Genomic DNA, 12,423 nt, shown 5'->3' on the forward strand with positions numbered 1-12,423 from the left:
CTAAAGATTCTCATTTGATTGCCACTTTGCCGGCCACAAATACTTCGACCCGTGAACATGCCACTACACTACTGCCGTGGGGCGCGGAGGAAGAGTACCGATGGCTCCTGTATTAAAAAAAAAACACAGTGCAGTCTGGCTATTCCGACGACGTCTTTCTCTAGTTCTAGACACTAGCTGTTTTTTATTTTTAACCTTTTTAAAACTAGTTTTAATAATAAAACTAGCAATAGTGTTAATCTATATAAATTGAGCTCTTTTACGGTGGTTGGACGGTACCTCTTTATACCTAAGCCTCCGATTTATTCTAACTGTCTGATACGTGTAAAATATTTCCTTTAATTAATCTATTTATTTGTTTAAAAATAATATGGTAATTGCACAGCCCCTCCAACGCCCCCACCCCACCCTCACAGAAGGGGTCACCTCACGCGAACCGGATCTGTTCCTACTGCCCTTGTGCCTTCGCTGCCGCCCCGCCCTGACAATGAAGTATTGTCATAGCCGCCGGCTCCATAATGGCCCCGTTCGCTTCGCTGAAAAAACAAGCCAAAACATTGTTCCGGCTGATTTGTTGTGAGAGAAAAACACTGTTCCGGCTGAAAAAACAAGATGAAAGGATTATAAGAGAAACGAATATGGCCAATATAACCTGCAAATATGATTGACAATGAAGTATAGTCATAGCCGCCGGCTCCATAATATAACCTGCAAATATGATTGACAATGAAGTAGCCGCCGGCTCCATAATATAACCTGCAAATATGATTGACAATGAAGTATTGTCATAGCCGCCGGCTCCATAATATAACCTGCAAATATGATTGACAATGAAGTATAGTCATAGCCGCTGGCTCCAGCATATAACCTGCAAATATGATCGCCTGTTCCGTAGTACATGTCAATGGCTGAGATGAGTTCTGATGTTGCCTTATTTTAAACTTAATTAGCACAATGTCGCACATGCGCATATGGTATCAATAATCGTTTACTGAATCATATATCGTATCACATATTTTGATCTGAGAATGATTTGCATGTACATATTTTTAAGCTGAGACCCGTCCGAACAAGAACTAGTCAGCCACGGAGTTTACTATGAATAATAATCTTTTATTGAATCATATCCGTATGCATATCACATATTATCTATATATAGTAACGCCGTAGTCAGCGTAGTTTTGGGTGCTTGTTGCAGTGGTGAACTAGTGAGCGGCTGCTAAGAGTGTGGTGATCCAGTCAGCGGCCGCTAAGAGTCAACCACGGAGCGTGAAGGTCTCGAAGCGTGGAACATGGAAACGTGAAATGTGGCGATGTTCATGTTCCCAGGCTGCTAAGAGTTAGCCACGGAGTTGCACTTGCTGCAGTGGTATTGCAAGAACGTCAACTATTGCTGCTCGGGAGTACTATAAATGAGACGGGACTATTCATTCTTGTGGCACAAAACCTTTGTCCCAGCGCAGCTCCGATCAACAAGACTAGCTGTACACCTGCGCGATCGATCGAGCTCTAGTACTTTGTTCTCCTCTGATTAGTGATTGCATCCATGGCTTCCTACCGGGGGTCTGCCCTCTCGCTACTACAATCGTCTAGAATGCTCGCAGCTGGTGCCAACAAACGGTCCCGAGCGTTTTGTGGAAATAATATTTACGGTGAGCCGGCGCCGATGAAGATCCGGCCGGACAGGCAGGGGATGGCTATGGCTATGGTCACGCACAGGAGGATCTCGGCCTCATCTGCAGAGCCTCCACCACCAAGGCAGCATGCGCCGGCGTCGTGGGTAGACCGCTGGCTCCCGACGGCGGCGAAGCCCTATGCGATGCTTGCCCGTCTCGACAAGCCTGACGCCATTTGGCTCTACGCATGGCCCTGCATCTGGTATGTCTCTACGTTTGCGTATACTTACTGGAAGTCACCTACCGGGTAGCTCTCCTGTATTCCCTCCGTCTAAAAAAATAAATGCACATCTTACACTTACACTTTCGACAAGTCAAACATTCTTGCGAATGGGCTTGTGGTCCAGGGCTGTCACGTGGAACGCTACCTACCAATCGCATCTTTTTCTAGAATTTTCAGGGTACACACACGCGTGCGCGTTCGGTGGTACTACGTATTTCCCGTGCTCGCATGTGGTGTGACTGTGGAGTGTGTGGGTTGTGTACGTCTAAGTTGTACCCAATCAAGAAAAAGTTAAACATTTTTAAATTTGACTAAATTTGTAGAAAATAATATTAACATTTATATCTTTAAACAGGTTTATATTATAAAAATATATGATGTGGTTCATTTAACAATGTTTATTTAGGATCATAAATATTATTAATAATTTTTAATATATATTTGGTCAAACCTAGAAATCGTTGACTTCTCAAAGTGTGCACTTATTTTGAGATTGAGGGAAAATACTATCTATGATTCGTCTAATTGTTTATTTATTGTGTTTCAAGCGTGACAGGAGAAATTCGCAGTCAAATCAAATCATATATAGCAGCCTTTTCCCCGTTCATGGAAGGATAGTGACGGTTAATTTTATTACCTTATTAGAAAACTAGTAGTGTGCCCATGCTAACGCTACGTTAAAATAGAAAACAAGATAAAATTCTATAACAATATTGGTCTATTGTTCCCTTTAAATAAAGCAAAATTCTATTCATGAGAAGGTTCATAGCATGGATGATGTCCATGTCAATACTTTATCTTGTGATATTTTTTTCTCCCATTACAACGCACAAGAATATATTTATAAGGATAAATGGCAGATAAATAATTTTATTTACAACTTAAGATTTTTTTGCACATGCATATTACCTTAGATGCTTAATTTTTGTTTTAAGCCACATAGGAACCTCTGATTAACAAGCACAGAACAGTGGAAAATTGCATCATCCATAGCTGAATCATTTGGTATATTTTTTTATATTATCTCGAAATTTTAGCCTAAACCATTTGGCATAAAAAACGAAATCATAGAGGCCAGTCATTATATCTTGTTTAATTTTGTGCATGTACAAATTGGCAACAATGAGGCAATGCAGGAACAAAGTGAGATGGATACTCTCTAACTGAAGTAATGATCATGGACAGAAAAAAAATTCTTGCAGCTTGAAACCTTGAATACAATAAACAGTAAGATTTCAGACGAGTTGTTACCACGATCACATAGAGGAGGCTAGAGCTGCAGCCCCTGGTCCTGCGAGGTCCACTGCCTCCTTTCCATCCTTCAGATCTGATTGAGCCAGAAACAGACTGTTTTCAACAATCCTGAAAGAGTGAAGAATGAACTTTCAAACACCTAGAAATCTGAACATCACTTTTTGAACTTGCTGGAATTTGTTGCTACTCTGCAACACAAATACAAAACCCACAGCCCCTCATTGATTTGCATGAACATAAACAACTAATCCCTCAGGAAAGAAAGTCCATGATTGCCTTTCTGCTGATTTGAGCAAGGAGGTGGACAAGTGGTGAATACACATTCTATGTGAGAAAAAATGGATCTTGGTGCAGAGAGCAACATGCTCATTGTTGTGACAGGAACCCCAAAACTCTGAACGGAACTACAAAAGATTGTAACAAAATAATTACCTTATCTGTATTTACTACTCTAAAAATTGTAGTATTTTAGTGCCACGAAATATATGGTTCTTATCCCTCTTTATAGATTGCATATCCTTAGGACCACGTCCAGCAATTTAATCCTGTCAGTGGATGTATGGTCAGAGCTAGCCTTTGAAACCACAAATAATTATACATGTAATTTCACTCGAACTTGAGATCTTTGAAACCACAAATAATTTTAGTAATTTCCATAGTAATTACACATTCCACCCCAACTGAGCCCTGAAGAAGGACCAGACGTCCAGACCATCTCACCTAGAGCTCGCCTACATCTCCTCCCACTGAGCCCCGTGGCAGGGGCATGGCGTCCTCCCTTGTCCCCTGCAGCACACCCACGCGGCCACCACCGCCACTGGATCAGAGAAGAACTCCATCAGGGAATCGAGATCTAAGGGAGAAAAATCCTTACCTGAGAGGACAACACACCAATAAAAAATAAAAAATAAAAGTAAAAAATGTTCAGAGAAAAGAAAAATTACACTCACTGTTACGCATCACAACACAACTTAAACCAGTGTTTCATATCCCTCTGATCCCCAATATATATACAAGGCACTGAGCTTTTAACTGACCCATGCTGAACATGGCCATTCTTGTGCCCGACTTTGACATGATGAGCACCGACGCTTCGAAAACGCTGTGGGCAGCTCGATGTGCAGCCTGTTTAGTTTCAGGAGAGCAAAGGCAGTATTCCATCTTCAGACATTCAGAATAATGTGAACATGGCGTAATCCCACATTACAGAGATCTCCACATTACACATGCATGAACCAAAACTCATGGCTGGCGCAGATTCAGAAACACATCAACCGGAGGCGAGAGGGGTTTCACGAACAGGCCACCAGTGGGAGAGAGAGGAAGGGAGGGAGGAAATGCTGGACCTGGACCGGAGCTTTGTGGCCGTGGAGCCGCAGCCGCCGGCTGGGGCTGGCACCGCATCCGCGGATGCTGCCGCCAGGGGAGAGGAAGAGGCGACGTAGCGATCTGCGCGCACAGCCGTCACCAGGGCCGAGCGTCGCGGCCGCATGTCTCCGCCTCCAACGGTCCCGGCGCTCCGGCAGTCCCCCAGCAGCCCACGCCCGGCGGCCATGGCCGCGGCAGTGAGGGACGCGGCAGCCCGCGTCGGGGAAGGATCGCACGCGCGAGGTGGAATCGGCGGCATCAAAGAGGCGGCCCGACGTTTCTTTTTTTCATGGAAGACAAGAAAATGGGGTCACGAATCGAACCCTCGCCGGGCCCCCGAGGCCCGGGCCGGTTTAGTCATTTTATTAGCCCTTTCTTTTAACGGAGACGAATTTTTATGTATATTTTTTTAGGTGTTTAATGATCGGAGGTTCTAGCTTGGGGTTTTTTTTGGCCTAATATAATTTTGATTGATTCATTATAGTAGAGATAAAGGCTGTTTCAGGTCACCCTACCGGTTAAATTCGTAACTTTTCTAAGCACCAAAAGTCTCCTTTAAAATTAGAACCAAAGCATTAAGGCCAATTGAACTAAAGTAGTTTTATCATACACCATAAGTACTTTATAGAATAAGAAAAAAATTGTAACTAAAGTAGTAGAAAAGAGGGAACGAAAGTTTAGACTTCAAAGTTTAGAAATTATTTGTTTGTTTTGTGCTAGTGAAAGTTTTTTATATATTATTAGAAGAGTAATAGGAGTTTCGAGGGCCAACTTCCATTAATCACTTCTCTCTTGATTCGAGTAGGAGAAAGAGAGAGAGATAGCCAGAGCTAGGGTTGAATGGGCCAGGCATAGTGTTAGGGTTGGACGTTGCAGTGGTAACCTGGTAGGTTTAGCGGCACTGTGGCGGGACTAGGCACGCTAGCCGCAGGCACGACGGGACGGTGGAACTAGATTGTAGCAAGGTTATGGGGATGGGTGTGGTGGTGGGATTGACAATGGCAAGTGTGTATGGAAGGTCTGGAAGCAGCAGTATGGTGATAAGGCTAGGAGGCCCTGAGGCGCGATGAGAAGGAGAGTTGAATAGGGGAATAACAACGACGAAAAAAAATAACAAAACAGGATAATATCCTAGACTATAATAGGTGGTACGATGGATAATTAGGCTTTGTTTGGCTTGTTACCATAGATCATCGCAACTCAACTCTGGCTACGCCAAAAGCCTGGCGAGCAAAACCGGGGCCAGAGTCTTGGCGAGTAGTAGCGTTAAAATGAACTAGCACTGCGTAGACAAAGTGCGGCTCGCCATAAGTTAGGTCACCCGGCAAACATTGGGTAACGATAGGCATAGCATGCTCTTGGGAGTTGCAACATCACGAAACAAACGTGCCCTCCTCGAGGAGATCTAATACTAAGTCTTTTGGAGTGGAGATCTAATACTAAGTCTTTTGGAGCAACACTTGTAGCTACTAAATCCATAGTATTTTTTATAGATCAGTTTGGGTTCGAGTCGTGGTCTTCTTGCATTGCACAGGCGAGGGTAAGGCTTGCCACTGACATCTTTTCCCAAACCCCGTACAGAGCGGAAGCTCTCTGCACTAGGTACGTCCTAGTTTGTAGAGCTATATTTTAGCGAAAATTTAATGGAGCTATTTTTTTTAATAGAGGAGCTGCTTTTTATAGATATCGGACATGTTTGGGAGAACTCTATCTCTGAAATTACAGACCTGGAGTAACTACACCAAGCTAAGAAACCTATCTGAGAGAGCTCCACTTTATATTTAAATTTATATGTAACTGTTAAAAAGCCATTTAAGGGTCCAAATGAATAAAGCCAAGAATACACGCATACAGCCACTAGTGGCTTCGTCGTCTTCTAGAGGCAGAACGGCTGGGCGGTGCAGCGTGCGGCGAGGCGGGGCGTGCGAGCCGAAGGTCGGGTTGGCGTGCGGCTGGTCCAGGGCGCGCGGCGGGCAGCAGCGCGGCGAGCTCGGGGAGGTGGCGATGGGTGGCACTGGCGCCACAGGTAGTGGCCTCGGCGGAGCTGCAGGGCCCACGGCTTGTCGCGTAGAAGGCGGCGATGGGGTCCGCACACTGGGCCACGCCGACGTCACGTGGATGGTCCGCGACGACGGCTCAGACGCACGGCCGGTGACAAGGGGCAGCGCGGACGACTGGGCAGGGGTCTCGATGGGTGGCAGGACGGCAAGTGCCGGCGAGGTAAGCTGGGCGACGGTGTCGTTGGGGCTAGAGGCGGCGCAACGGAGTCGGTCGAGAGTGAAAATTGATTGTATATGTACACATTAACATGTCGTCAATAATTTGTGTGCATAAGAATCATTTTATTTGGTGCAGGTATTGATTAGTTAATGTGTCACTCGGTATTGACAATTGATTGTACATGTACACATAGCACAATGTATTGTTATATATGTCCAATAGCTGCAATTAACCTACCTTTGCTTTATCGCAGGTCAATCACAATAGCATCAAAGAAAGGAGAATTCCCGGACATGAAAATGCTGGCACTCTTTGGATTTGGTTCGATCGTCTTAAGGGGTGTTGCTTGCACAGTGAATGATCTTCTCGACCGAGACATTGATAAGAAGGTGACCTCTCTCTCTCTTTTTTTACTGTCAGAGTGAGAAGATTCTAATTGCCGTCACTGTGAAAGGTTTTATTTTACCCACTAGTCAAAACTTCTAATCAGAAGAGCCTCCAAGCTAAGGCTGTAGCAATCATCAAACCGAACTAAGATTTTGTCACAACTGATGTTTTGGTGCAAATAAAAAAGTTGGGCACTACTAGTAGGCGCACGCCCACACGGAGTTCACTCCATCCGCACGCTCTCTCTTCTTCCTATTATTCTTCTTTTTCCTCCACCCCTGTTCCTCCCCGCGCGACCTTCCTCCTCGCACGTTCATCTTCAGACCTGGCGTTCGTCTTCCTCCTTGCCCACCGTCGTCTGCGGCGATCTCCTTCTTCCCCTCCCCCTCCCGTCGCCGCCATGGCCATGGGCGCTCCGGCCCCGACTTGGCCCGACCACCTCCACCGCTGCCAGAGCTATAGTAAATCCGGCAGTGGAATCAAACCTGTTTCTCTCTTATTCTTTTTGTCTAGAAAGTTGAAGAAATATATATACCAAATTTTAAAAATATTTGAAAATTAGAGGTTTTATATTGAACCATACTTGGTACTCGTAGTAATTATTCCCTCCATTCCAAGTTATAAGACGTTTTGACTTTTTTAAATACATAGTTTTTGTTATTGACTTAGATATATATTATGTTTAGATATATAGTATAGAAGTAATGAATCTATAGAGAAACTAAAATATCTATAGTTCGAAATGTAGAGAGTAGTATATTTGAAATGGCTTCCAGTGCCGCCACTGATCGCCGTGCTGTCCATTCCCTTTCCGAGTTAAGTAGTTGTAGTTCCTACTTCCTACACCCCTGGCCAGCGGCAGCAGGTCCCCGCTGCTAGACTGAAGCCACCGGCGGCCACCGATTCCTTCGTTACCGCCGGCCACTACTACTTACGAATTTTCTATGGTAGTTGCATGGGATCTAACAAGCATGTATGTTCTCCTTGTAGGTTGAGCGGACAAAAAGCAGGCCTCTTGCATCAGGTGCTCTAACACCTGCTCAAGGATTCTACTTCCTTGTAGTTCAGGTTCTACTATGGCTCGCCTTTCTTAGTCAACTAAATAACAGAAGGTAAGTTAGACATAATCTTCATTGTGAGAGTTATAAACACAAGTTTACTAGGTTTTGTAAGTTATTTGGACTATCCAGATACTTCTCCCGTCCTAAAATAAATAACTTTCTAAGGTTTAAAATTTATTCCAAAATAAATATACCATCCATTCCAAATTATAAGTCATTCCAATTTTCTTAGAGAGTTAAAGAATTTCAAGTTTGACTTAAATTATAGAGAGAATTATAAAGATTTATGACATCAAATATGCATACTATGAAAATATAATTAATAAAGAATCTAATGATACTTATTTGGTGTAAAAAATGTTATTATTCTATTATATAATTTTGGTCAAACTTAAGATGCTTTGACTCCCAAAGAAAGTTGGAATGACTTATAATTTGGTACGGTGGGAGTATCATTCTACACAAACATGGAACATTGCCTCCTAATGCGAAAACTAATCATAGTGCATGCAAATGATAACCGCCAAATCAAAAGATATCCTTCAAAAAAGGAAAGCTACGCATGTCTTTTGCCAACGTCCTTAATCTATCTTCAAATTTTTAGAAACTAATTTATTATGACATGGAGGAGGTGCACCTTAAATAAGGACTATACACGTGAATACCACAATGTCAAATTAGTCGAACAAATAAATAAGATAAATTTAATTAAATTATAACGGCATGTTTGGATCCTATTATTAGGTTACTTTCCAATTCCTCTCAATTCCCAGGAACCAAATAGGGCCTAAAAGTAATGATTTAATGCATCATAAAACTACAATTAAATAAAATCTTATCGTCAAAATATAGATATGATGTGGCAATGATGATGAGACTAAAATACTGAATTGATGATGGGTATATAAGGTAAGGAAAATTCTGGTGTTTAGCCTCCCAATTCATGAATTTTCTTACACCTTAACTACAACTACTTTACATTGAAATTACATTTAGTTTGCACATGAGTTACGGTCAATCTTTTGTGAAATTTTCAATTTGTGATGACTTAACTTAAATATAGATGTCATGATTCGTCAGAACACCCAGATTTTTCAGCACCTATGGATAAAAGGATATATCATAAATATCAGCAGAGAAAGGAAACCCTTAGGTCACACACTAAGCATGGAGTAACAAGAGAATGCCGATTGTAAAGAGAACTAAGAATAATAAAGAGTCAAGATTGATGACAAAAATAAAAGTATGTGGCGAAAGCAACTGGGATAACTAAAAGCTCTATCGGAACAAGGATGGGTACTAATTATTACCAGTCTAAATGGCCATCAAACAGAAGTGGATCTATTGACAAAAATAGATGCTATACAAACATTGACCGAACCACCCAATTTTATCCATATTCAAACATTATGAACGTGTAGGAAACCTTAGTCTATGTTTCACTAAGCCCATCTTCATCCCTAAATAATTCTCTAGTGGTAGCTCAAATTATATATGAATTGTTTTTCCTTTGCTAATATATATCGCAATATTTATCTGTAATTGTTTGTCATTTTCTTCTTATAGCTTTATTCTTGGAGCTTCTTGGCTTGCTCTATTTTTCTCTTATCCCCTGATGAAGAGGCTCACCTACTGGGTATGTATGAAACACGAGATGAAACTTGAAGTAAATTAACCTTTTTTCCGTAGAGTCCACATAATTTCCTTTAATCCACACTTATTCTATATAACAGCCTCAAGCCTATCTTGGCTTCACCATGGGCTGGGGCGTTTTCCTAGGATCGGCTGCTATTAAACTAAGCTTGGATTATCCCGTCCTCCTTCCAATGTATTTTGCTTGCATGTGTTGGACACTGGTTTATGACACCATATACGCACATCAGGTATTCATTGATTATGCTAATTTTATGTTTCTTTGGGTATTTTTCCATTTGGAAATAACCTTGAATTGTGATCTTGTCTTTGCTGTGTACATTGCATTTCAGGACAGAAAAGATGACCTCAAAGCAGGAGTTAAGAGCACAGCCGTAACGTTTGGAGATACTACCAAGTATTGGCTTAGTGGCTTTGGTGCTGCATGTATTGGCAGCTTAGCACTCACTGGCTACAATGCTCACCTTGGTTGGTGCTTAGCATCACATTTGTTAACTGCAATATACAAGTTCACATTAGATTGACTGCTTACCTCAAATATGTGGAACAGCGTGGCCCTACTATCCTTTTCTGGCAGCTGCAGCTGGACATATAGCGTGGCAGATTTCAAGTGTCGACTTATCCAAAAGATCGGATTGCCACAGGAAGTATATGTTCCTTCAGACTGAATCCTTGCTGTTTAGTTACATCCAAAACAATGAATGCCTTTGTTGGTTGTATAGTAGTAGTACTGAAGAGCTTAAACACTATTCGTTGAATTCCCACCTTGCAGGTTTGTATCTAATAAGTGGTTCGGAGGACTCATATTTGGTGGAATTTTATCTGGGCTGCTTGCACCATGATAAACAATGTATGTATTGCCAACAATGCTCTTTCGTCATAGCAATCAATTTGATAGCAGCAGTGTTAAACTGAAAACAAATTTGTACTTATGTATCGGAGGAGCATACAACATACTCCATACATACATACATACTTCTTCGTTAATGGTTATATATCCTAGTAAATGTGTCAATGGAAAAAGAACTGATTTTTCTCCCTTTCTAACTTTTGTTTGAATCCTTTATTTTTTCCAGACAATTTATCAAAACTGCAGATTGTGTATGGACTAGAAACACAGGCATGGCTTTGCCTCGCGCGCACTGGTTGGACCGAACCAGCCCTGGTTGGATATTTGTCAATTTGTAAATGGGTTGTTATGTTAGTTTCTGTCCAGGTGCACATAACCATTTCGGTTGTATCTATGGAATAGACGTCAAATTCTATTTCCGTGAGAATACAATTATTAAGAGTCCATGAGTCATTGGAATTGTGGACCCAATATATAATATTTCACTAAGTATTTAAGTCGTATACTTCCAAGTATTTAAGATACACATTGTATATACAATGGACCAAGATTAGAAGGGGAATTAGCATCTTGCATTTAAGTTGTTATTGGTCTTCACTCTTCAGTAATTAAAAAAAACGATATCCTACCTAGGAGGAACTAGGTGGTTTTCATTAAAAAGAGAAATATGCACCCAAATTCAGTCCAAGAGATGATTTGAACATGGGTGGTTGGATGCATGACCACACCTCCCGTCCAACTAGTTGAGCTAGGCTCACTTCCTACTCTTCAGTAATACTCTTCAGTAATACACAGATTGTAGCATGGATCATCAACAAGATGTAAAAAATATTGAAATACAGTACCTTAATATTCTGATATGTCGAGCCTACGAGATGACTTAAGAGGTTTTCAGTGATGTTCCATTAAGCCTGCGAGTTGTCTTAGTGGTTTTCACTGATGTGCTATCGCTTAGTATATACTATTGTCGATGTTTCACCACCGATAGCCTACCATGGGGGTACCCGAGGCAGTATGTTCGGGCTTCGGCGTATGCAGAACTCGACGGTTAACGCAAGAGACAGTCGATTTATCCTGGTTCGGGCCCTCGACCGTGATCAAGTAATAGCCCTACGTCCAGTCGGCGTTAGCCTTTGCGTTGGATTGATTGTAAAGTGTTGTGTTATGTTCTGTCTCCGTCCTCTATTCAGGAACTCCGCCCTCCTTTATATAGTTAGGAGGCCAGAGTCCTAGTTGGTTTACAAAGAGAGTTCCTAGTAGGATTACAGAATAATACTACTACTACTAAGATTACATAGAAAGAATCCTAGTTGGGCTAGGTCTTCTCCCTTCTTTGTGGGGTATCCCGTGGGTCCCGTATTGATAAGCCCCCGAGCACTTCATGGTTGAACTCTGGAAGCCTCATCTTGCTCCTTCAGGTCTTGCCGAGTAGGAACAAGCGTCGTTCGAGTACTTTCTTGAGTGAAACCGTGTAGCGCTTCTTGGGATCTTCGAGTGGTGTGTGCTTTTTGAAGAAAAAAGTACTCCCATCTGGGTGTAGCCCTCGAGCCTCTTGCTATTTGGAACAAGGAGCAGGAGGGTCTTATCTTGAAATTGCTCTGATTCTTCGTCAAAGGGCTTCCGAGCATATTCCCGGGTTCTTTATCAAAAAGAACTCAGATATAGCTTGGTCCGGGTTCTTTTTGTCTTGAGGCCTTGAAGTGGTTTGTCTTGAAGGATTCTTCTTGGTGA

General features: G+C 42.2%; 1 protein-coding gene and 1 long non-coding RNA gene across 2 annotated transcripts; one reads left to right on the forward strand and one right to left on the reverse strand.

Annotated features, from left to right (window-relative positions):
* Positions 1-1,469: 1,469 nt before the first annotated feature.
* On the forward strand, positions 1,470-10,684 carry LOC136495681 (4-hydroxybenzoate geranyltransferase 2-like). The gene is made up of 8 exons (XM_066491548.1): positions 1,470-1,878; positions 6,995-7,130; positions 8,119-8,240; positions 9,756-9,825; positions 9,923-10,072; positions 10,175-10,310; positions 10,393-10,489; positions 10,615-10,684. The coding sequence occupies exons 1-8, from the start codon at positions 1,547-1,549 to the stop codon at positions 10,682-10,684; spliced, it is 1,113 nt and encodes a 370-aa protein (XP_066347645.1). The 5' UTR covers positions 1,470-1,546.
* On the reverse strand, positions 2,986-4,768 carry LOC136498440 (uncharacterized). The gene is made up of 3 exons (XR_010769625.1): positions 4,500-4,768; positions 3,874-4,278; positions 2,986-3,261 (listed from the first exon to the last, which is right to left on the reverse strand). It is a non-coding gene; the product is annotated as an uncharacterized lncRNA (long non-coding RNA).
* Positions 10,685-12,423: the final 1,739 nt, after the last annotated feature.

The sequence above is a fragment of the Miscanthus floridulus genome, chromosome 12 (assembly GCF_019320115.1).
Source record: "Miscanthus floridulus cultivar M001 chromosome 12, ASM1932011v1, whole genome shotgun sequence".
In the NCBI taxonomy this organism is placed as follows: domain Eukaryota; kingdom Viridiplantae; phylum Streptophyta; class Magnoliopsida; order Poales; family Poaceae; genus Miscanthus; species Miscanthus floridulus.